The 26,469-nt window shown below is 45.2% G+C and overlaps 1 protein-coding gene across 11 annotated transcripts in view; it reads left to right on the top strand.

Annotated features, from left to right (window-relative positions):
- TENM4 (teneurin transmembrane protein 4) overlaps positions 1–26,469 on the top strand; it is a 985,233-nt gene that overhangs the window by 912,720 nt on the left and 46,044 nt on the right. For 9 of the 11 annotated variants that reach the window (XM_081062099.1, XM_081062105.1, XM_081062104.1 and 6 more), the window contains 6 exons: positions 4,361–4,622; positions 7,206–7,473; positions 9,817–9,960; positions 12,587–12,836; positions 15,057–15,077; positions 23,126–23,358. In XM_081062099.1, coding sequence (XP_080918225.1) covers positions 4,361–4,622; positions 7,206–7,473; positions 9,817–9,960; positions 12,587–12,836; positions 15,057–15,077; positions 23,126–23,358 — 1,178 coding nt within the window. The remainder of the gene's footprint in view (positions 1–4,360; positions 4,623–7,205; positions 7,474–9,816; positions 9,961–12,586; positions 12,837–15,056; positions 15,078–23,125; positions 23,359–26,469) is intronic. The other 2 variants (XM_081062102.1, XM_081062100.1) reach the window with 1 other exon arrangement.

Genomic DNA, 26,469 nt, shown 5'->3' with positions numbered 1-26,469 from the left:
CTCATATGGTTCTCAGAGGAAGCAGCAGGGTACCTTATAGAAATCCTGCCTCATAACTTATGATGTAAAGCACGGTCATACTTTGTAAAGACCAGGCAGCTCCAGAAATCTTAGTATTCCTGCTGTGTGGTTTCCACTGGCAACCAGGTAGGCTTGTAGAAGCCCTGGGTGATGACGTAACTCTGACCTTTGGATCCCTGTAAGAACCATGAGTAAAATGAAGTATTTCAAATCACTCTAACTCTCCCAGTTTCTAGCTGTGTGTTCTTGGACAAATCTTTTCACCTCTGTGGGCCTCAATTTCTTCATCTGTTAAATGATCTTCACACTATCGATCTCACAAATTGGTTGTAAGGATTAGATTCTGTGATTGATGGGAAAGCACCTTGAACAATGTAGGTATTTGATAAATATTAGGTCCCTGCCCCAATCTGGTTCAATGCTGTATTTCCAGGGTCTAGCACATGGTAAGTATGCAATAAATATTAGCTGTTTATTAAAATTACAAACTACTAAATAACAAGATGGTAATTATTACAGTACAAGCAATGAGCATATTTTGGAGAAAAGGGGAGGGGAAGGAGAAAAGTGGAATATTTAGGCTGTCAGTGGTGACAAGTCCTCTATTTTTAATAAAATCAGGTGGTGGCAGTCCATCTGGCTACGTGTGAGCCCATAAGGTTGTTTTTCGCTCTGTGTTGGAAATGGTGCTCTAGCCTGATTGGTTTTAGCACCTCTTTAATCCAATATCAGATGTGAACATGTCCTGGCCGAGGTGATAATGAAGTTGAGGCTCATCTGTTTGTAGACATGTGTGCTTCTTAGACGGGCTTGGCAAGCTTGGCATGGGGAACCTTCTCCCCCTCATCTCACTCCCTGTGAATGGGAAGGGGCCCAGCTGGAAGAGGGCGGCATCCAGTCCCCAGGGGTAACCTATCCAGGCCAGGCCCCCGCTCCCTGCCCTGCACACGTTCCATCCTAGGAAGCACCTCAGTGCAGACTTTCAGTACAGCACAGAGGACTCCCTCCTTGTGCTCTGTCTGTACTGCTTTCCAGCTTGAGGCTGCCTGCTTTATGTAAATGGCAATAGGGATTCTGACTATGTTATTACCCGCTATGAACGTCATCAAAAAGTAGCTGTGGGGCCTGCTCTTTGTTTGCCATGAAAACTTGTCTGTCATTCATGTAAGTTGGCAAATCGTCAGCCCTTTGCCCTGTTATGCTTGGTTAGGTGGGTCCATAAAACACACCGGAGTTGCTTCTTTGGTGACCCTTGGAAAAGGCCCACTCTAGCACTTCCAGGTTTTGATGCCTCCTCTTTGTGCAACTCCTGAAATTCCTACTGCCCTTTGAGAGCATGGGGGTCCTAGGAGGTAAGTATCAGCCATATTTCCCATATCAGCCTGCTAAATTACGTCACAGTAGCCAGAGTCGCTACAACTTAGAAACTGAGCTTCGGAATAACTCCTACCAATGCGTTATGGAGCTTAAATTTTCTTCCCAATGTAAACACTATATAATGTTTGGGAAAGTCATTAATTATGCTCTAAGTGTCTGACGATCCCTGTTTGTCATATGTGAATGGGTAGCATTTACCTGTTTCCCTCCCTCCTTTCCATGACTCACCTTCTTTCTTTCCTCTCTAGACCCTAGGAGAAACTGTAAGGCTAGAGATATAATCACAGATTCAGTATGCAAGTCCAGGGACCATGCCCAACTCATCTTTGTATTCCTCACTTGACAAGCAGGCACCAGGATACTGATCCTTGTCCAGTGGGCACGCACATGCATGCGCACGTGCGTGCACACACACACACACACACCACTGAAATACCAGACCTCAAGTCTTAACAGAAACAAGTGGCAGAGAAGTTAGCCAAAGAGGTCATTGAAAAGATGGAAAATAGAAGTCATGAAGAAAAATTTCAAAAGAATAGCAGACAAGAGAAGCAGTTCAGGCTCACTGAATTGAAAAATGGGATTATACAGAGCATGATGCCTGGGGAATGGGGCCCTGTGCTTTTCCCAACCATTATCCCATCTAATTAATGACTCTGCCAAATGATTATGATCATCAGCTTCATTCTCCATGAGGAGATTGAGGCTTAGACAGGTGCCATAACTCACCTATGCTCACCATAACTCACCGTAACTCACCTATGTCGCAGTGCTTGGACCCGCCCTAAGCTGCTTGGACTTCATCTGAGAGCCAGGCCTTTTCTTTGGGGTCAGATTCATATCCATGTCCACAACAAGGTTTCCGTCTAGATGAGCAGGTCTGGCTCTTGGCAAGAGCCAGTTACACCCAGCGCTTGGCAAGGCCAGCTGCCTCCAGCCTGCTCACAGCCGTGAGAATATGTCTTTTTATGTTTGTCTTCACTCCCTTCCCACACTCATCTCCTCATGAAGGCAGCTGATAAGTCGGGCCAAAATTCTGTTTCATGGTTTCAAATGTTCTGTCAAAGTACAGATGCTATTCAGTTCTGTGACAGAAAAGTTATTCTCTGAGAGCCACCCCCCCCCCACCCAGATATTCTCCTGGAGAGCCAAAACTTGAACTCTTAGTTCAAAATAAGCATCTCTCCTGGTTTCCTCTCTCATTCTTTATCAGAGGATGGTGGTACCCAACTTCCTCTACCCAAGGGTGGGCCTAAAAAGAGCTGAGTGAGAAGCAGGGAAAGTGGATGAAAAGCTTCTGGAAAAGGCAAAGGAGTCAGGTTTTGGAGGCCAGGGGTTTAAATCTGGGAGAGTTACCTACCAAGAGCAGGATATGGCACTAGGACAGTTCAATGCAAAATCTTTGTAGCTTCTAGAGAAAGGAAGAACAAGTTGGGACAATGAGCCTAATCCCATAGTGTGTATTTATCAGGGATAAAGAAGAGGTAGGGCCTGCACTGGGGTCTCTAAAGCCAGCTGCACAGGTAAGCATTGGGTTGACTTATAATAACAGCGAAAGTAAGTAGGAACTTAGGGTATTTAGTGTACAGTCAGTTCAGAAGACTTTGACAATGTCACTCATGCATTGATTCTATAAACTATAACCATCCAGCACTGGGCTAGGTTCTGGGAGGACGGGAGAGGAATCCGTGTCCCCAGATTCCAGCACAATGTGATGTCAGCTCTAAGGAGGATTGCACATGGTGCAGTGGGAACCCAGGGAAGGAGCTAGAATTGTGACTGGTATGGAGTTAGCAGGAGCTCTCCACCCAAACAAAAAAAGGCAAGATGAGAAAAGACCTTGAAAATGCATCCTAAAAGTAATAGCTAAAGGGACTTTGTCCAAAGAGACGTCACAGCTAGGAGGTGGCAAATGGACTGAATCACTGTCCCCAAGTCCTGAGGACTGTCAAAGGCAGAAGTAAAAGACTAGTTTGAAGTCACCCTCAGCAGGCAGAAGAAGGCCCAGAAGCCAGGAAGTTATAAGGAGAGGAACCCAGGCTCGATTCCCAAAGAAAAATGAAAATGTCCTAACAGTCAGGACTAACCAAAGATAAAACAGTCCTCCTGTGGATGTAACAAGCCCCTCATCACTGAAAGTGTGCAAATAGGAACCAAATGGCCCCTTGATGGGGATTCTGTAGAAATGTCATCAGATTGACGGAGGACAATGAACAAAGGCTGGCTAACCAGCTGTCAGGGACACTGTCACAGAGATGGCATCTCAGCTGGGCAGTTGGGACTCAGTCTTTTGGTTCCCCTTTCACTTCTGATATACTGTGATTCTAATGGTGCCCATCTCTAAATTGCTTAGCTATTTTGTAATTCCAAAGGCCTATGTTGAGAAATCTTTCATAATCAGAGCTAAAATTTCTGTGGAGTCATAGAATCTTCGTGACTTAAGAATAGTCCATTTGAACCTTTACTTTTTATAGATGGGAAAATTGAGGATCAGAGAGGCTAAGTGTGTTACCCAGGATCACACAGTAGTTCATGGCAGAGGCAGAACTAAGCTTAGGGCTCCTAATGCCAAGGCAGGGCTTGTTCCACGTTTTTCTGCTGACTTTTCACTGCCTTCAGCTCCAAGAGGCCCCAAGTCCCAGAGCACCACAGCAGAGGCTCATCAGCAGACCTGTGTCCTGGCAGATGGCTCTCCATCACAGTGGTTATTAATTTGGTTTTGGCAAATTCTCTATGATGACTCATTTTCCAATGAAAATAATGCTTTCTGGAATCCCTATTTCTGTTCGTGCCTGTAGTGAAGTCTTTTAGAGTTACCTCAACCAGTGCTCAGACCCTTTGGTGTAATTTTTTTTTCTCCTTTCTCTCCTCCTTCTGCTTTTCCTCCACCTCCTCCTCCTCATCTCCTGTTTCCTGCTTTTCTTGCTCCCCCTCTCTCTTCTCCCTCTGCCCTCCCAAACAGCTTTGACTTGGTCACGAATGGCGGCATCTCCATCATCCTTCGGTTCGAGCGGGCCCCTTTCATCACACAGGAGCACACCCTCTGGCTGCCTTGGGATCGCTTCTTTGTCATGGAAACCATCATCATGCGCCACGAGGAGAATGAGATTCCCAGCTGTGACCTGAGCAACTTCGCCCGCCCCAACCCTGTCCTGTCTCCGTCCCCACTGGCTTCCTTCGCCAGCTCCTGTGCAGAAAAAGGTCCCATCGTTCCGGAAATTCAGGTACCCAGCTTTCTTAACTGAGTTTCTCCATGCCCTTATTTTCTTTGGAGGATGGAAGAGGATCTCAGAGACCAGGGAAAGAGAGACCCCATCAGCCAACCCTGCAGAACCCAACTGCCTGGCACGCCCCAGCATACAGTGAATTCCTACTCTTCTTCCACTCTGCCATCCAGTTCATTTCCACTTTCCTTTACCCTGAGCTCCAGTGTCCCCCACTCTCTCATTATTTCTGTTCAAAATATTTATGATGATAGGTTCTACCAAGAGGAGTGAGACCGAGGGTCCCAAACAGTGAGCATCATAATAAAGACTAAATGAGAAAATGTATGTTTGGGTCTTAGCACAATGTCTGGCACCAAAGAAGTGCTCGATAAATTTTAGCCATAATTATTATGATTAATATTATTATTATCATGTATTAAATATATATGAATATGATAATTATTATTTTACATGCACTGCTTTCATGCCAATTAAGGATCGCTGTGGCCCAAATCTATAAACACAAGTGCTTTACTTAATTATCATTAAAAGAAAGTAATTTGGAAAGATGCATTTTCACCTAATAGAAATCAAGATAGATTCTTTGCCTAAAAACGCTGTGCAGAGTTGAATTTCCTCCACTATTCCGGCCCGGTTTCTTCTGGCAGAAATGAAAGCCCAGGGAAGAGGAAAGATGGCGGTGCTGGGGAGAAGTCCCCGTGGTCCTGCCTGCCTAATGAGAGCTCTGGCTATATGCATGTCAATGGATTGCCAGTGCTGGTGTAGCAGGGCGTTTTTACATTTGTGTGTGTATATTTCATGCCTGGCTGAGCAAATACAGCTCTCTGCGTGTGCCCTGTTGAGTGGCTTCGGATATCAGGCCACAAGAAGGAAATAAAGCCATTTTGAAATTCTCATTGCACCCCCAGGTTGAAACCTCACTCCTTTTCAGAGATTCAGTGCTTGTCTCCTGTCTCAACTACTAGGCTGACCTTTCTTATGGAATGGTTGTCAGTAGAGACAGAGCTTGCTGGAAAGAAGTAATTTGTTACTCAACCCTGGTTCAGCTTCAGCTTGACATTTTCCCAGGAGCAGGGACTTTGGAACAAATGAGGTTAAAGGTCCCCACCCTCTTTACAAGGCTCCCTGGGCTGGGTGTCTCTAAGCCCAGCTGGGTCACAAACCTTGCTTATGATCAGATTGATGAAATACATGAAAACAAACTCTTGGGTGTTTCTAGTCCTATCACTGGCTAGTGTTTGCAAGTACTGGGAGATGTAAATTTTAAAGGTAAATATTTATGAGAGCATCAGGATGGCCCTTGAACTCTGCCTGTGATGTACTGGGATATACAGCCTGCTTTGCCTAGAATGTATAAGCTGAAATTTAGGAAGATTGCTTTGGTTTAGGCCCAGTCACTGAAATTTTGTGTGTTCAGGAGAATGGGGTGCGAGTAGGAGTTCACACCCATCTATGGAAAATGGAAAGAGAGGAAAAGGCTTTCTTTGTGAAAGCCCAGCTCCTCTGTGAACAGGAGAGTAGAATAATCATTGTCCTTTTAATGGATATGCTAGCCACAACAGATTTAATGTCCTCTTCTTGAAACAGAGCCCAGGGCATGAAGCTGAAGAAAGTTCTCTACTTTGGCCATATTCTAGAAAGTCTTGGCATTAATTTCAACTTTCTATCTTGGAACTGAGCCCATTGCACCCAGTAGAACCACTCCGTTCCTCTAAAACAGCATTGGAGCATGGAGACTCCATGCAACTAATTCAATCTCTTTCTACAGACAAGCAGGGGGCATTAGCTGTAGGGCCTTGGCAGGCTGTGCTCTCAACCCTGCATAATTGTCTGGTCAACATCTCATAGTCTCTGTTTGCTTTCCTGAAGAGGAAAGCCATCTGAAACAGATCATACTTTAGGAAAGTTTTGAGAAACAGTCCTTCTTTCTGACACAGCGGTCCACATTAGTCTGAGGGCACGTTCTTTCTTCATAGCTCGTTCCCCCTGCTTCTAGCACCACCACCACCACCAGCAGCAACACCATCCCATTTCGTAACATTTACTGAGGCTCCGTTATATGCTGGGCACTTTATATATGTGACCTTACTCAATCCTCATACTAATCCAGTGAGGAAACTGAGATTGAGAGTTTCCATGAGTTTCCTAAGATGACATAAGTAGTGAATGAGAGGCTGTTATGGTAAGTATTTTGCATGCATTGGCTAACGTGTCCGTCTCAGGATGCAATGAGCTGAGCTTTGTCATCCCTGTTGAATGGAGGATGAACCTGAGCTCAGTGAGGCAGGGCTGTACCATGAAAGAGCTGACCCAGGAAACCAGGCCTTCTGATTCTTCCGTCCCTCCTTCCCCCACTTCTTCTTCTCCTTTCTCTTCCTCCTCCTGCTCCTCTTCATATCCCATTTCTCCTCTTTACCTTTCTTCTCTCTCTTCTAGTTCCTGCTCCTCCTCTCCCCTTTCCCCCTCCTGTCTCTCTGCTTCCGCCTCTGCCTCTTGAACTCCCAGAGTATGTGGGGCTATGGCCATCCTCCCTCCAGTGGTGATTCCCTGACCATCACTTGCTGTGATCTATCTCTCTAGGCTTTGCAAGAAGAAATCGCTATTTCTGGCTGCAAGATGAGGCTGAGCTACCTGAGCAGCCGTACCCCTGGCTACAAATCTGTCCTAAGGATCAGCCTCACCCATCCTACCATCCCCTTCAACCTCATGAAGGTCCACCTAATGGTGGCTGTTGAGGGTCGCCTCTTCAGGAAGTGGTTTGCTGCAGCCCCGGACTTGTCCTACTTCTTCACCTGGGACAAGACAGATGTCTACAACCAGAAGGTGTTTGGGCTCTCAGAAGCCTTCGGTGAGTCTCCCAGCCACAAGACTCAGAGAGACAATAGCACTTGAGGATACAGGGCTCTTTTTCCACCTTGCTTGTTTCTTTCTCCCTTCCTCTTCTCAGAAGCACCTAAGGCTTAGCTGGCCTTTGAGACCTTCCAGTGACCATCCGTGATCTCAAAGGACCTGAACGTGGAAAACTTGACCATTAAACACAGGAGTTACAAAACCAAAACGGCCCTTGAAAAAACACTATGGTGGAATGTGGTGGGCTAAAAAGAGGCTTTGTACCACCAAGATAGAGCCGTGTAGATGTTGCCCGAGTCCCCACGAGCATCGGGTCTGAATTTACCCGTGAAAAATATGGGTGTCTGGGTTTCTCCAGTTTTGTTGAAGTACATGAGCTAAGATTCTTCCTTCATCCAGAAAGGTGTTTTGGCCTCTTTACCTCATTTCCAATCAGAGAGATTGTCTCTGTGTAGTTGCTATTGCTGTGTTTCATTAAGATGATGCAGAAAGTAACTATAGCCTCCCCTGGAGTCCTAGCCTCACTGAGACCTTGGGCTTCTGGGGCTGTCTGTGCTCATTTCCGTTTCTGGAACAGGATCCCAGGGTTGGTTCAGAGCTGGACTGTTAGCAGCTCTAACCCTTGAAGGGCTAATCTTCCAAGCACTTAGGGTATCAGCCCAGGAAATCCCTTCTCATCATGAACCCTGCTCCAGTTTCATTCCCTTCCTGATTCTGCAAAGGCAGAATGAGCCAGCAGAGAAGAGGCGCTGCTGTAAAATGCAAGGGAGGCTAGAAGGGCGGAAGGAAAGAAATAAGAGAATATCTATTGAACACCTACTCTGGACAATGTGTTCTCTGGGACATTGGTGCCTCAGTTAATCCTCACAACCACCCTATGAGTCAGAAATTGTCCCCAAATTCCTCATGAGGAAGCGGCCGCCCAGAGTGGTGAAGTGACCTCCCGAGGATGCACAAGGAAGGGACAGAGCTGGATGTATCCCAGATCTTTCCTGTAGTTTAGCATCCAACCCTACCCCACAAGGACACATTGGGAGCAAAAATGCCACCTCTCACTATTTGCAATCCCGTCTATGTACCACACTGCCTCTATGGTCTCTTCAAAAACAGTGACGCCTTACAACCTCTTCAGATGAAATGAGCACACTTCGTGTCCCCCAGCCAGTTAAAAAGGGAAGTGTCTACACAGTGAGACTTCCAGGGCTGAGGTTCACTTTCCTGAAATGACAGGTGACTAGTAGGAGGGCTTATGACTGCTTACGGAACTCAGAGTCAGAGGGAAGAGGTCACAGGGACATCTTCCAGACATCTTCCCTTCCTGCATCGATGACCAGCAATCTTTCATGGCAACTAAAAGAAATGTTAAGGGGCTGCCCACTTGTTCATTCCTGTCTTGAGCTGAAAAATAGTGTCTGCACAGAAAGATACGTGGAAGAAATGGCATTCTCATCCCTGCCAGTTCTTTTCCATAAGGCAGTCACAGGGCTTTGTATAAACCCAGCCTCGGGGAGCCTGCCATCATTAGGTTGCATCCCTCGGAGCTCAGGAGTCCTGGATTTATGACACAAAAGTGAAACCAAGGGATTTTCAAGCAACTTCCTCAAAGCAAAGCTCCTCAAAGCAACTTCCAGCTTTCCAAGTACCCCAATTAAGTTTCTTTTCCCTGTATTCATTAGAAATGATTTTGGAATTTTTTTCTCTTTATTAACACAATACCATGCTCATTAATGAAAATTGCATAAATGGACAAAAAATAGAAACAAAGTCATACATGTTCTTATAAAGAAATACAACCACTTGTTAACATTTGAAATGTTTTTCATGTATAGTTGCTAACACATGTATAATGCTGTATATAACTAGTCTTTTCAACTTGGCATTGTTCCTATGTCACCCATGGTCTTTACCACCATAATTTCCAGTGGCTGCGTGATATTTGTCGAGGAGATACACTTTGGTTCGGTCAGCCTCTAGCCCCTTTTGAACTTTTAGATTACTTCCAGTTTTCCACTATTAAAAATAATGCTGCAGTGACGACTTTTGTGCCTAAAGTATTTTCTATACTAAAGATTATTTCCCTGGAATTGATTCACCTGGGTCCCTTAAAAAAGTATTTAATACATTTGTGTAGCTTTTCCTAATCATATACTGTCGCTCTTCAAAAAAAGGGATATGAAGGCCTGGCATCCCCCGTGTTAGTATTACACGTAGATCTTGTTCTACTTGGAAATACGACCTTTTTATCTTTTTACAGAAGATAAGCAGGGGCCTAGAATGCAGATCTAAAGCCAAAGAAGAGTCTTTTCTGACCTATCTATTGTGTGCCTTTTGTTGCCGCCAGTTTCCGTGGGTTATGAGTATGAGTCCTGCCCAGATCTGATCCTGTGGGAAAAAAGAACAGCAGTGCTGCAGGGCTATGAAATCGATGCTTCCAAGCTGGGAGGATGGAGCCTGGACAAGCATCATGCCCTCAACATCCAGAGTGGTGAGTAGATTAATGGAATTCTAGAGCCGGGTCACAGGTATGTCCCTTGTGTCATATCCATTGTGCCCTGCCAGGCACAAAACACGCGCTTCAGATTCCACAGGCTCATATGTGATCAGTCGGTCAGGATTCGTCAACAGGTGTTCCTTGGATACCTGCCCTGTGCTTGTCACTGCTAGCCCCTGGGTGTGCAGAATGGAAAGGCCTCGAGAATTGACTCTGGTCAGAGACCAACACTTCCCAGGGCATATCCGTGCTGTGCCATCACACAGGGAAGCATGGGACACCAGGGCATAGAACAGGACTACCTCTCTCAGCTTCTTGGTTCAGCCAGGTGTCTCTGGAGAAAACTTCTGTCCTGTGTCTCAAAGGGTCCATAGGATTAGCCCTGTATGTCCAGGAGGGAGAACATTCCAGACAGAGGCCATAGTGTGCCAAAGCACTGAAGACTGAAAGAACAGTAATTGGAGAGAAGGTTCACTGTGGTTTGAGCAAAGGATGAAATGAAGGGAATAGCAAAAGCCGGAGCTGGGGGCTTGAGCAGCTGGAGCACAGTGTAAGAAGATTAGGACTTTGAACTTTCTCCAGAGGCAAATGTGAAGCCTCTGAAAGGTTTGAAGCATGCAGGTGACACAATCGGATCTGTATTTTAGATTTCTCACCATATTCTGGAATGAGACCACTAAATATGACAATGACGTCAGATGTCTCCTGCCCAATCTATAGATGCAGGAAGTGGCTGTCAAACCCACCGCATGTTTTGGGGGGAAATTGACACACAAATTGTACAATTTATGATAGAATAAACATTTGTAACTAGCTAAGGCCCAGTCTTTAAAATAAGAATAAAAAGAAGCACTTTCCAGATATCAAGCTATCCTGGAAAAACGGAAACCGTGTGGTGCTGGCACAGGAACAGATAAATAGATTCCATGGGACAGAGCAAGGAGTCCAGACACTGACGTGTGAGTGAATAGTAAGTAGGACTAGGTTTGGCCATGAGCATCAGAAAAGCCAAAATAAACAATTTCAAACTACTTAAAGGTTTGTTTCTCACTCACCAGGAAGTCTGAAGCTGTATGACCCAGGGCTGGCTCTAGGACTCTGCAGTGTCACAGGTCTAGGCGCGTCCCCTCTCATGGCTGTACTCAAGCCTCCATCCCCAAGGTCATGGTCCAAGGTGACTGCTTTAACTCCAACCTCCACATCCACTTTCTAGCCATCAAGAAGGCGTTAAAGGACTAAAAGCAAGCCCCTTCCGTTATAAGGACACCTCCCAGCAGCTGCTCATGTCATTTCCTCTTCCACACCGTTGGCCAGACTTAGTCACCTGCCGGATGTAGCCGCACATGGGGCTGGAGGTTGTAGTCAGTTCCCAGTAGTCACGTGCCCGGCTGAACATCAGGGGTTCTGTAACTACAGAATAAGGACATGGGATTGGCTGGAAATCCGTGGATAACTACACGTTTCTGTACGTTGGAACTTGGTAGTAGCGTCCCCTATCAGTGGAAGATGGGTAGGTGGGTTAGAAATTGGCACTTAGAAAATTGGCTTCCTATGCATGTGGAGAAAAAACAAAACTAAGTTCCTACTGTATATCAAATCAAGTTTGATTCAACATTTAAATTTGAAAGATAATACTTTAAAATTAATAGGAGAAAATACAGGAGACTAAGACATCAGAGAAGGATTCCCTAAAACGTAAGAAAGCACAAACACTAGAGTAGAGAAAAGATTGCTTAGACTACATAAAAATGAAAGTATCTATTCAATAAAGGACAAAGCCAACAGAGGACGGCCTGGGAAAAGATTCTCATGACCATAAAAATCAAAACGTACTCAAGCATCATTTGGAAGGGGTGAAGAGTCCAATGTGGGGCTGTGACAATAATACAGGAGATAAAGGATGCTCTGTGTCTAAAAGGAAACAGTATAGTACGGGATGAAGCTTACAAGTCATTGAGGTCAGTCCCTTCTTCACTGCTCCGTGTTCTCAGAGGCCGAAGGGCAGTTAAAGCAGTGAAGAGACCTATGCAAGATCTGGCACCAGCCCATTAGTAGCAAAACCAAGGAAAAACTGAGGTTTCCTGACTCCTGGTGAGAAGAGACTGTGAATGTCCCTCGTGTGTTTCCATAAACTTTATTGGGACCTACTCTGTGTCAGGTTCTGTCTTAGGCACTGCGATACAGAAAGAGAAAAAACACAGTCGCCGCCCTTGAAATGGTATCGATCTAAAGAAAGAAAAACAGGCAAGTGCAATAAAGAACTCACGTGTAACAGAGACCAGGACTAGGTACCTGAGATGTGTACAGTCTATTTAAGAGGTAGTAGAGCTGACTGATTAAGAAGAGCCAGACTCAGGAGGGCGACTGCTATCATTCACGAGGCCTCACATAAGCCACCTAGCTTGTTCCCCCTGTTATCTTGTGAGGATTCAATCAGTGCAGCAGTATGGCTTCTTCAGGACCCTCTGGGCTTCATTCTGGGGGTGAGACAGGCTTCGGAGATGAGTCTGCAAATGGTAGGCAGAGGTCTTGCATCCCGTGGAAAACCAAGGACTGTGTGGTCAGCCTCAGAAGAGCCTCTTCCTGTTCCACAGGTGATTCTGTTCTGTCCTTCTCCCAGGTATCCTGCACAAAGGGAATGGAGAGAACCAGTTCGTGTCTCAGCAGCCCCCTGTCATCGGGAGCGTCATGGGCAATGGGCGCCGGAGAAGCATCTCCTGCCCCAGCTGCAACGGCCTTGCTGACGGCAACAAGCTCCTGGCCCCCGTGGCCCTGACGTGTGGCTCCGACGGGAGCCTCTATGTGGGAGATTTCAACTACATCCGAAGGATCTTCCCCTCTGGGAATGTCACCAACATCCTGGAGTTGAGGTATGTAAGGTGATGCCTTCCTCACAGTTCCTAATAATGCCCCTTTGCCATTAGGATTACCTGGCATTACCCACTGGGCCCAGAGAAGGGGGAAGGACAGAGCCTCACCTATCAGACTCTGGGACTTTTTTCACTTCCCAGCGTGGAGGCTAAACTGTGGGCTGAGGATTCTGGGGAAGCAGGTGCTGCTTTTCCCAGGGCACCACAGTGAAGGCAAACCACTGTCTTAGGAGATAACGGTGACATCCAGTTGATGTGGAAGGCTGCTGGCAGCCAAGAATTAGACCCCTTGCAAGCCCCTGATTCTCCTTTCTGCTTCCTAGCACCAAACTGACTGGAATTAGTCACGTGAGTCTTTTTATAAGGATAAGGGACGGCACAATGGCCCAACCCCCGTGCCAGTGTTACCAAGTTTGGCCCTGTTAGTTACCACTCATCAGAGTGAGGAGCAGTTCTCCTCAGCTGCCAGATACTGAGATAAGGCCCACAGGCTAAAATCAGGCCACGCCTCTCTGCTCCCAAGGTGCTCCAGAGCCAGCCGAGGCAGCCTCTTCTTTCCCCAATCCTGACCGTGAGTGATGGAACACAGCCACACTTACAGCTCGGGGAAGGGCCTGATGTGTTGGATTTCCTCTATGCCTCCCTAAACCAGATTGTTTTAGAACCATAGCACTGTCACAGGGTGAGTTCTTGGGTTACAGAGAAGCTGTGGTTAGAGACAGTGCAGTCCCGCTCTCCCTTTCAGGAGAAATTACACCACGTTCTTCACAACTTCTTTCCCCTGGACTGGGGTCCATGTGAGGACAGGCCCTTGAGCTGGAAAGCCCTTCTTCAAAATGGCCAGGGGAAATGGAAACTCTTTTGTGAGGCCCTACTGTTTACCCAGTATAAGAGTTCAACGAGATAATTATTACAATTGCCCTTGACGAACAAGAGAAAGGACAGTCGGGTAATTTAAAGAACCTGCCCAAAGTCAGGCTTCTAGGATGGTGGACCCAAAACTAGAAAGCCATCGTGCAGCTCTGCCTCCCCAAAGAATTGTCACCTGGCCCAATGAGGGTGACTTTGGCTTAATACTTAACTTAAAGTATTAAGTTAAATGGAGGTAAATGCCTGCTGAGAATCTCCCTCTACAGTGCACATGTGCAGGGACGGGAAGGCTTGCCTCAAGAGGAGAGTATTAGTATTTGCCCTCAAACACAGGGACAAGCGAAGGAGGTCTTTGGCCATGAAAATAATTAGCAGTTCACATTCTGTGGACTCACAGGAAATCAGATAGGCTACATGAGAACCAGGTACTGATGGGTTGTTCTGGCCTTTCTTCTCTCTTTTATGAGTTTGACTGACATAGACATCTGCCAAGGAAGAAGGAACCCTTGAGGGTATTTGTTTCCGTCAACTATTCATATTGTCTTTCCATCTCCTACACTCCGATGGAAAAACCATGGATCGGAGGGTCAGCCCACCTTAGCAGAGAAGCAGTACAACTTTGGGCAAGACAGTTAACCTCTCTGGGACTCCATTTTCACATCTTTCAAATAAGAGATCTCATTTTCCATGTCTACCTCCCACCGTTTTGGGGAGATCATAGAAGACAGTGTGTAGGCAATGGAGAAGTTAATGAAATTTGGGAAGAAAAATTAATTTACCAGTATATTATCATCTTGCTATATTTTCTTCCAGTCTTTTTCCCAGGGCTGTTTCTCTGTTACCTTGCCCCTCTAATCATAGTATATCTCCAATTCTGTATTCTATTAGAAGAGGATCATGGTGGGGTATGCAAGTTTCGATAACTCTATGTAGGACAACGTGCACATAGAAACATAGCAGAGAGCATGTATTCTCTGGGAATGTGTCTCTGTCTGGGAGGTCGGGGGTGGGAGGGAGGTGTGAGGAGGAGGGAGTCAACTGTTCTAACCTCTGTCTTTAGCCCTGGTGAAAGCAGCAGCCTGTGTCAGCCTCATCCTCTTCCCCGAAGTCAGCAGTAGTGGTGCAGGTGAAACCATGCCTCTTCTGTGATACGTTGCTGCTTGTAAGTGAGCTCACTGACAAGCAATATCCAATATAAAATATATCAGTGTCACAGCTGCTAAGTCTTTATTTATTAGAGCACTGTACAGTACCATTGCTGTCAAGTTTTCAGGCTGCTAATAATGCTTCTAACCCTGCTGCTAACACCTCATTCTTTCTTCTATTCCCTGCTCTCCTGTCTTCTGTCAGAAATAAAGATTTCAGACATAGGTAAGCCAACCAGTGGAGAATTTCCTGTCTCTCCTCTGCCTTGTTGCATGCTGTATGGTAAGATGCATGTGTCAATTTAAGATGGCTCAATGGCAAATGAATCCTGTGTGGTTGGAACTGATTGGGAGTAATCGGTTACAATGAGAGGAAGTCATTAATAATGGTGGGTGCGGGTGACGAGAACCTGAACTCCTTTAATTTCTAGCAAAGCACAGCAGTTACTTTGGGAGTCTGTGGATATGACAGACTGAAATGTGGGGGGAAAAATTAACGTTGGCATAGTAATTTGAACACCGCGATCTGCTTATTCTTAGGATAAATGAGGACATCATCCTAACTGTGTTGAGTGACTTTGATGGTCACAATGGGAAGTCCTGAGAGTATCTAGATCAGGTCAAGAACCTGGAAAAAGACAGGTTTTCGATTTGCACTTCTTTGGGCATTCCCAGTGCCTCAGCTTAGGTGGCTGGAATGCCAGGTGACCCCTCCAGATCATTTGCCAGCAAAGAAAATGTGGAGGAGGATTTCCAGACCCTACAGACCACCCAAAGAAAGCAATCCCCAAATAGGAACTCTGTCACATAATAGATTTGTCATGTAGGCTCTCCATCACACTGCCGCAGACAGAAGTGGGCCTCGTCAGTCACACAAGGAGAGATGTCTGCCTGTCATCGTCACCTGTCATGGTGGCACTCATCTGACTCCTGGGTAATAGTCACCTCAGAGTCCCCCAGCCTCACACACATTTGTGTGACTTGAAAGTCACCATGGGCACATGAAGCTATGGCTTGTACTGTTACAGAAGTGCTCTCTGTTATACACATATGCCTCAGATCAAAGTGGCAGATGGGGTGGAGGATAGTTGGGATAAAATAAAGTCTTAGGATGGTAGAAAGAGGCAGAAAGGCCCCAAATCCAATAATGATAATATCCATATCTATATAATTAGGTATAGTATTCATGTAAAATCATATGCTCTTGTATATATTATTTTAAGAGCATAATAATAGTTAACATGTATAGAGCATTTAGTGCATAGCTGAGAGGGATTAAGTGATTTACATGGATGATGACAGCTTATCCCCAAACTACCCTATAAAGTAGGTACTCATGATACATCTAATTTACAGATGAGAAAACTGAAGCTCCCAACTGTGTGACCTCAAAAAAATGGCTTCATCTCTCCGAGCTTTAGTTTCTAACGTGAGGTTAATAAAATCTGCCTTGGAGGTTGTTAGAAGATTTACAGAGGATGTTTGCAAAGTATCTAGCATTGTGCCAGGCACAGAAAGGAGCTCCAGAAATGGTGGTGGTGGTGGTGGTGGTGGTGGTGGTGGCGGTGGTGGTGGTGGTGGTGGTGGTGGTGGTGATGGTGGTAGTAGTAATAATACTACTACTAATAATAAATTAGCATAATAATTATATGATGATGATGTCTCCATCTTTCCCAAAAAAGAATCCAATCCTTTTACAACCAAAGACACATGCATTAAAGTAAACTAAATAGAATTTGGGAACAAAACTGGTGGAAGTACATATATGTGATCAAACATCAACTCAGACTCTGAACTTCCTGGCAGTCAGACTAAACAGGGAAGCATAGTTATTTTCATGGTTTGCATTATCAGAAATGGGAAAATATGCCTACTTCTTATAGAAGGAAGATTTTTTCCTAACACTAAAATCTAAGAGAGATTTTCAAGAGCTTTGCATGGGTGATACTGAACTATGCATTGATATGTGCCCTCAAGTTCAGTTTTACAGAAAACACAGAAGTGAACTTCCTAAGGAGATCGTGGGTGAAAACCTAGCATTTAACATTAAAACCGTCCATCAGTGGGAGTAACCGTCTGAGACACCGCCAGGGGGACCTAGCTGGGAAGGGTCCGGAGGCCAGGGTGCTTGTCCAGCTTTGCTGTGCGTTCATCATGTGACACTAGGCTGGTCAACTAGCTTTTCTGGTTTTTAATATCATCATTTGTAAATTGAGAGAGTTGTGGTTTAGGTGCCTTTTCTTTCTGATGTTTAGTGATCTTCTGATGTATCCATGGTATGATTTCAAAGCCTGTTTCCTGCCCTCTCTCAAGTCATTGTTTTCTCAGGTGCTAAAAACTATTAATATTTCTAAAGTGAACCGAGGCAGGAAGGAAAAAAGGAATTTTTTCCTGCATTAAGGTTTTCTAAATTCAATCCCGAGTGAGAAGGCTTGGGTTCCAGTTCTGGTTTTAACAGGCACCTGGATATTGGCAAATCCCTTCCTCAGTCTGTAAATGTCATAAATGGATAAAGAAATTCTGAAAATGTGTCCTCTTCATTAGCACTTACTGTCTCAGCTGTTCCCAGGAATAGCCTTTGGCTCAGGCTGGTGCCCTGAGCCTGCGTGTGTGCTCCCCAGGGCAATCTCATCTCTGCCTTTGGCCTTTTCACCCTCAGTGCCAGGCCACCATGCTGGGCATGCTCAGTTCAGGGACCCCTAATCCTTTCAGCATCTTCCTCTGCAGACCCCTCAGGGAACAAAGATCCTCATCTCTTCCCAGATCTCTTTCCTAGGGTCGTGGAGGAATGTTTGAAGCCTGTTGTTCAGAAGTACATTTCAACTCAAGTCTCCATCAATCCCAGCTATACATACTGTGTTTCCCCGAAAATAAGACTTAGGAGGACCATCAACTCTAATGCATCTTTTGGAGCAAAATATAGTAAATTATTTGGGGCAAAATTATAGTAAAAAAAGACCAGGTCTTATATTAAGTTTTGCTCCAAAAGATGCATTAGAGCTGATGGTCCGTCTAGGTCTTATTTTCGAGGAAACACGGTATTATGTTAACTCTAACAGAGCCCTGAACTGCCCCCAGGAAATAGGTTGGACGGGACATTATTTACTCTGCCATACTTGGCTTTTCCACTATGTAGTAACATAAATATTCTGGAGGTTTCTGAAGGTTACCAGCTACCATTAATTGGGCATTTTTATTTTTTAATGAAACAGGTACCCTACTCAGAGATTGACATTCTTTGTACAATTTTGTCCTCAAAATACCCACTTGAAGTCAATGTGATTATCCCCATTTCTCAGATGAAAAACTGAGGCTCTGGGCAATGAAGTGATTTGCCCAAAGTCGCCTTCCAAGTGGGTGGTAGAACTGGTATTTGAAACCCTGTCTGTGTGGCTCTAGTACTCAAGTTCTCCCCCACTTGGTTCCAAAAACCTGTGAATGAGGTTCTGCCAGGGCTGCCTCTAGATCTGGTCAAAGGATGCTCTTTTGTACAAGGCAGACCTTACTCTGAGACAAAGGGAGAATTCTCACTCAGAAGCAGGGAGTAGATCGCCTTTCATCTCAAAGACTCCTGGGCTCACAGCTCCTCCTAGGAAATTCCCTACACCATCCAGAAAGGGGGCAGAGTAAGGCTTGTCTTAGCTCATTAGCTTCAGGAACGATATACCCTTATAGTCCCTAAGATTTTACGTAGCCAAGGTTATGTTTAAGGAAGGGGAAGAGAATGAATGTGGGTCCTGTGGCAGAATCTGGGAACAGAGCTGCAATCCTAGTCTGTGGCCAGCCCTGCTCAGGAGCAGAATAGGATCAGACTCATCCCTGCCACAGAACTGGGCGTGGGGTCCCAGCCCTAGACCATCTTCCCTCTCATGCATTTAGGGTGGACAGAGTATTGTAAGGCCTTGCTACTCAAAGTACAGGCAAGCAACCCTGGCATCCTCTGAGAACTTGTTAGAAATGCAGACTAAGGCAGCAGCACCCCAGAACTGCTGAACTGAAATCTGCATTTTAACAAAATTTCCAGGTGATTTATAAGCACATTAAAGTTTGAACAGCACTGACCTAAGGATATGGTTTCCAAATCTCGCTGAGCCTCAGAGTTACCTGGAGAGATCTTAAAGGTCCAGATGCCCAGACCCTTAAGATATTATGGGTCAGGGTGTGTGTGTTTTTTTTTAAACTTTCCAGGTGAATCTGATGTGGAGCCATGTTTGAGAAACATCACGCTAAGACTCTTAGCAGTGGGTATTTCCTGTGTACACTCCCAGGGAGGCAGATGGTCATTCACTCACTGATTCCTAAATTCAGTAGACCTTTCTGGAGCACGTCCTCTGCACCAGCCCAGGTCTAAGCGACAGGGACACGAAGCCCGTCCCTGCCCTTGCAGAGGAGACAGACCACTAAACAGAAAAGTGTCTTAAGGTGCTGGAGGTACTAAAAGTACAGTCTGCTTAAGATCCAGTGACAACACAGCAAGGAAGTGGCCAATTGTACCAGTGGGGTAAGGGGGACCCAGGAATCCAGGAATGGCACTACAGATGAGGTAATGCTTGAGCTGAATTTCAGGAGGTGAGCAGGTACTTTCCGGTGAATAAGGGGAGTGGAGCTCTCTAGACCCTGAGAAGCAGTGTGGAGAAGTAAAAAGAACACAGACTTTGGAGTCCAGCAGATTGGAGCTGGAAATCCATCCTATCACTTAGCAGTTTCTGGCCCTGGTCAAGTCACGTAAGCACCTGCCTTATATGGTGGTTTTGAGGAACGTGAGGTCATGCATGTAAAACTTTAGCATAGCATCCGGAATGGAATAGGCACCCAGAGGTGGCAACAGATGCTTTTTTAACAGTGACAGTCGTGTCTGCAGCTGTTCTCCAAGGACTGGTGGCACTGCTCCCAGCAGAGGGCCAGGTGCTGTTCCCAGTGCAGGTGGCATGAGAAAGAAGTGAGTTGAAGACAGTCCAAGAGCTCTGCCAACTGGAAAGGGCTGTTGCGATGTATAATTTCATTTGATCCTAATGACAAGCCGGTGAGCAAAGCAGAGCAGGGACTTAATCGTTTGACAGCTAAGGGACCAACAGCTTGAATGATTTTGGTGACTTGCCCAAATTAGAACCCACAACTTCTAAGCTGCCAGACTTCAAATTTATCCTTGGACACAAAGATGGGGTCACAGCATTTACAGATTCAGGAACCATCCTGACAATACCACCCTTTTCTGGAATTCACTGATCTGAGAAGCTCCACGTGAGTGGCACTTCTCTGGGGCAGCGCAGGAAGACATGAGCCAGAAACTTAGGGGGCTAATCTAAGTGGACAGGGCCCCTCATCATATTCCCTCAGGGGTACATTTTTCTGCCAAGGTAAATAACACCAGTTTATCTGAGTGATACACAAAGAAATGAAATAATCACCCCCACCTCATAGTGGTCATCAGGAAAGCAGAAAGATCAAGGCTGCTCTAGCGTTGCAGAGTAGGATCTAAGGTCACTGCATTTTATCTAGCCAGAATCAGTGTCACCTGGAAAGATTAAATCTGTGCCACATTATAGGGTAAGTCACAGGGGACGTTTCAAGATAAACAGGACATCTCCCCTGTTACTACCCCCCACACACACACAAAAAAAAGAAGTAAAAGAAAAACTCAGTAATTTGATTGAAAATGCCTCTTAAATGAACAAAAACAAAATGGAGATGCCATCCACTGAAAGCAAGCAGCTGCTTTGAGCTAGAAGGCACCAAACTGAACACTGGAAATTACAAAATTGAATAAAATCCCGTCTCTTTCCTTCAAGTATAGACTGTCGGATTTGGGAGGCAGGCACCTGAATAAAAAGCTACAGCATTATGTTAAGTGCGCTGTAATCCAGATATGAACGGATACGAATCTCAGTGCACAGAGAAGTAAGGTTGGGGAAGGTTTGGCCAGGAAAGGTACCATTTGAACTGACCCCTGAAGAGTGAGTTCAGCAGGCTGCAAAGGGAAGGAGAACGGACATCCCACAGAGCGGGAGCAGCAGGTACAAAGAAGCACGAAGGCCTGCTGAGGAACAGATAGTATTGCTGGAGTACAGGGCTGCTGTGAGCAAGTGGCTGGAAGGAGGCTGGGAAGATAGAGCAACATCAGAGCACAAAGGGCCCTGTGTGCTGCTAGGCTGGGGAGCCTGAACTTAGCCTGTAAGAAATGGGCAGTCCTGGTCTTCGGCGTAGGTCAGGGAAGAATGGCTTAGGGAGCATCCAAGCTGCAGGCAGAAAGACCTTCCCTCTGTTTGAGGCAGGGCAGTTGAAGAAAATCATGTCATCTTCATCAAATTTGGGGAGAGGAAACGAAGGAAAGCCTTGGGTCTGGAGACCCTGTTAGTAGCAGCCAGTTCCCAAGACACTGTTCCAAGCAATGGATGGTTGTGATGACGGACAGGGCTAGAGAAATACCTTCAGAGATCTTGACGCGGAAAAGATTAAAGTGCCCCAGTCTTCATATGCAATTCAAACAAAAACACCAATCTGTAAAAGTATGTTTTGTAAATGGACCCAAAACTTACATGCCTGATAAAATGCAAAATAGCTTCTTTCTAGACTTTTCTGATCCTGTGACATGCATCCTGAAGGGATATACAGTACCCCTACTTGGCTGGTGCTCTAGGCGTGGCTCATTCTGCCCTCTGAATCCCCTGGCACAGTGTATCCCAGCGTGCAGTGAAAATAGCAAGGCCATCCAGCCTGAACAGAGAGATTCCTGTTTATCAGAAGACGTTCCCGAGACTTGGAAGGGGCTGTCAGTACTGAGATGCAGTCGGATGGCCTGTGGATAATCAGGCCATGCACAGGAGCAGAAAACAGCTCCCCAGGAGTTGTGAGTACTATTCCAATGGCCTAGACTTGAAAGAAATAGTAAATCAGTACCATGTGATAGCAAAAGTCCTACTGTGTAGTCCCCTCCAAGTGCGAAAACAAACATGATGACTAGTAAATAAAATAGTTAAGATTACTGTGTTTCCCCGAAAATAAGACCTAGCCGGACAATCAGCTGTAATGCGTCTTTTGGAGCAAAAATTAATATAAGACCCCAGTCTTATTTTACTATAAGACCCGGTATGATATAATACAGTACAATACAATACAATACAACACAACACAACACAACACAGCACAACACAGCACAACACATCTGGTCTTATTTTACTATAAGACTGGGTATAATTAATATAATACAATACTATACAATACAATACAATACAATACAATACAATATAATATAATAATACTGGGTCTTATATTAATTTTTGCTCCAAAAGACGCATGAGAGCTGATTGTCTGACTAGGTCTTATTTTCGGGGAAACACGGTATTAAGTACCTATGAGGTGCTAGACATGATGTTAAATATTTGTCATCTGTGATTTTACATAATATCCCAATTCACCAACCAGGTAGCTGTTAACATGCCCCTTCCGCAGATGGAGAGAACTTGAAGCGCAGGAGGCCAGGTAATCTGCTCAAGTTTCAGAACCTGGAAATGACAGACCGAGACTTGGAACCCAGACTGGCCTGATTCCACAGCCTGTGCAGTTTTCCCACCCTGTACGTAGAGGCAGCGCCCTGTGTCTGTACTGCCTCTGTGCAGTCATGGTCTGACTTCACTTTCCTCTGTTAGCATAGCCTTGTCTCTATGACTATTTTCCAGAAACACAACCATCATCAGCAGTGCTCCAGTGTTTCGTTTATTTTTCCTTGGACGTTGATGCAAAACACAAATTAATCTGTGGTGCATTTATATCTGACGGCAAGCGGGAGATGACTGGCTCCTATAAGTATAACAGGAATGTCAAGTGAAGACCGTGTCGGTGCTCCCTGGGAGTCAGACGTGGCCAGGGTCTTATCAGTCAGTCCCAAGAAGGCCTGTGGCTGCTGTCAAAACTCGGGGGGAAAAGAGCCTGTGTGTCAGACTCTTAGAGCGTTTTTTAAAGTCAAGCCATTTCACGTTTCTGGCTTGGATTTACAGGCTACCTATGGTAAGCCCCGCTGGTAATCCTTTTACGAAAACGTGTTGAGCACCTGATATGGGCGTGGCCCTGGGCTGGGCATCACCAGCACTGGCATTAATAGTTGGGTGGGAGGCAGAGTTAGACCAAGCACAGGGATCAGAAAAATTGGTGAATTACCACCCAAAATGAAGACATCATTCCCATAAGACATTTTTGCTTGGATTGAAGTTGTACATCTCTGGCTACCTGATAGGAAAGAAGAAAGTGCTCACCAACTGGCATATCCTTGTTTTCCAGTCACAGTCCAGCACATAAATACTACCTGGCTACAGATCCTATGAGTGGGGCCGTCTTCCTCTCGGACACCAACATCCGGCGGGTCTTTAAGATCAAGTCCACCGTGGTGGTGAAGGACCTTGTCAAGAACTCTGAGGTGGTCGCGGGGACAGGTGACCAGTGCCTCCCCTTCGATGACACTCGCTGCGGGGATGGTGGAAAGGCCACTGAAGCCACACTTACCAACCCCAGGGGTAAGGCCTTTCATTTGAAACACTTTCAGTAACATTTATTGGGGTGTTTTTCATTTCCAAAAGAAATACATGTCATCATTGCAAAAATTTTTGGAAATTACCAAGAACTCTACAAAGGGGAATTAAAATTGTCATAATCCCACCTGCTGGAAATATTCCCAGTGAACATTTCCTGTCTTTCCTACACGTCTTTTTTTCTAAGTGTTTGTGTGCATGTAATGCTCACCAAAAACAAACAAAATGAGATCACATTAAACAAACTGTGTTAGTAACCAACTTTTTTCCTAACCGATAAGTCGTGAACAGATCTCCATGGCATTAGTTTTCTCTGTACTCGTTTTTAATGGCTGTATAGTATTCTATCAAGTGGACATCCCATCATTTTATGTATCAGTCCTCTACTGTTGGGAATTGATGCTCTGTCACATTATGGTTTTATAAAATCATTGCAGTCTGTCCTCTCTGCACATGTTCCTATGCTCTAGGGTGGGTTAGCTGTTTCAATTTTGAGTCCTATAAAGAATTGGGCCTCTTCATACCTATAATCACAATTTTTCACTCACTTATTCATTAAGTACTTACCAAGTATGCAGTGCACTCTGGTTGCATAGATAAGTGCACTGTAGCAGAAAAATAAGATTGGAACGTGAGTCATTCTGATATGGGAGAGAAGCAAGGAGAAGCAATATTCCTGAGACGCAAGGAGAAAGAACTGTGCATACAAGTCCAAAACTGAGAGAAGTCCCTGTGCCTAGGAGACTAGGAGGGCTTTTAGGAGGAGCAGCCATCATTAATGAATAGCCATCATTCACCCTAAAGCCCGTTGCCTATAGTTTCTAAGCCTCAGGGTCCTTATTAATGAAATAGAAGTAATAATACCTTCTGTGTCCACCTCCTAGCTTCATTGTGAGGATCAAAATTAATATACTTCATGTGGCACCCTATAAAAATGACATGAGTGATTATATTATTAAATAGTGCCAGATTTCAGGGACTGGTTTCAAATCAAAGCAGTTAGACACTAGTGAAATCAGGCAGACCTGCGTTCAAATTCAGACATTGCCACTTAATAGCTGTGTGACTTGGGGTGAGTTGCTTAACCTCTCTGAGCATTATTTCCCTCATCTATGATATGGAGATATAGTGTACAATTGTGGTACACATTAAATATTATCAAGAATGTAAATGCTTAGTACAATGGTGCCAGGCACGTGATAAACATCCCATAGAGTGATTTCTATTATAGCTGTTACATTATATTGTATTATATCATATCATATGTCTCTACCACATATCTAGAGTGGTCGGATAGTAACTCTGTGAGGTAAATATCGTGACATCTATGGTTAATCTCCCTCCTAATTATGATTTCCTAATACTGAGAGTGTAGCATGGAGTAGAGAGAACACTGAGCTTGCATTTAGGGACCCTGCATTATGGTTTTACTCTGCCACTCACTGACTTTGTGACCTCCTCCTCTGGGCCTCAGTTTTCCCACTGGTAAATGAGCAGATTAGGCTACGTGATCCCTGAGACCTCTTTCAGTTGCAACATTCTCCTCTCCTAGAATTAACAACATTCTAGTCTCCTAGAATTGACAGTTTTTTCCGATAATTTTTACTCTCTCCGGGTCTTTCTCAGTTGCTCTACACACGTGTGTTCTCTACCTTCTCATCATGCACACAAGTACATATGCACACACACACACAAGCACATACACACACAGAAACACACACACACACACACACACACACACACACACACACACACACACACACCGTCTCACGCATATATAGTGTCAGTGAAACTTGCCCAAAAGCCTGTAATTACCGCACATAGAAGTGACAGGGGTGCCACAATATGCAGACCCTTTGCAGCAGGGAGGAGAAAAGATGTTCATCTATTTAGCACAACAAAGGAGAGGAAAACACTGAAGTAATTAATCAAGGGACAGATCATTTCTATTAGTCTGTGCAGCCGACTTTGTAAACAAGAAACCAGATTGTTCATGGAGCACTCATCAGTCCTCGCAGAAGGAAGAGAAAGACAGCATAGCCAGGCAGACAGGAAAACTCCTGTCTTGGTCCTTAAGGAATGTAACTAGTTTACTTATATTCTAGGCAGGGACCAAAGAAAGGCTTCCCTGCCTGGAGGCTACCTGGTCCTCTATGTGAAATCACTCTCCAGCCCTGAACAGCCTGTGGAGGGGGCAGGAGGAACTTGGGTCCAGTGGGGTTTCATCCCTCACAGGCCCTTGGGTGTCTTAAACCACCCTGCTGGCCAATCCTAGATACATGGGTCCCCAGAGCCAGGGCCTTGACACCCACACAGTACATGTAAGTCATGAAATTATTGAGGGCTAACTGCTACAAGTCACATGTTATCTCCATTTTATTGATGAGGAAATGGAGACTTGGAAGTGAAGTGACTTGCCAAGGTTATACATCTGGAAAGCTTATGCTTCAAGTCTCTACCTCTGAACAGCTTTTTCTGACCCCTTCTTTTAGTTCCTTCCCCAGAGTAAACTGAATGGAATAAAACCAGCCAGAATCTTCTTTATTTCATCATGAACCCTCTGGCTTCTGCCAATCCCTGGGGGCACTCCCCGTGACACCGACTCACTGCGGGGCCTCCCCATCTAGGCACTGCACTCCTTGGAGGCACGTGCAGTCTATGGCTCAGTGCCAGCACCCCGAAGCAGTCCTTGATTTGGTAGGAGTATGTCTAACTCTTGGGATTCTGGACCCAGGGCGGAAGTCAGTATCACCCGGGAGCATTTTTAATACGGAAGTCAGTATCACCCGGGAGCATTTTTAATACGTGCCTGGGTCCCAGTCCCAGCCAACACTCTGAATTAGTGTTTCCAGGAGAGAGGCCAAGCAGGTATCTGTTGAAAACAAAACTCTTCAGGTAATTCTGATACACATCACTGGTTAAGAAGTCCTGATTTACTAGAGTGGTTCTCAAACTCTGCTTGGTATTATCATCACCCAAGGCACTTGTCAGAAATACAGACAGATAGATAGGTGCTCAGTCTCCACTTGAGATGTTTTTGAAATAGCTACCTGGAGGGTGCATTTTTAGCAAGCTCCCAGGTGATTCTCACACATA

This window comes from Rhinolophus hipposideros (genome assembly GCF_964194185.1).
Source record: "Rhinolophus hipposideros genome assembly, chromosome: 10".
NCBI classification, from domain to species: Eukaryota; Metazoa; Chordata; class Mammalia; order Chiroptera; family Rhinolophidae; genus Rhinolophus; species Rhinolophus hipposideros.
The sequence above is the reverse complement of the archived record's forward strand: the minus strand, read 5'-3'. Positions and strand labels throughout refer to the sequence as shown.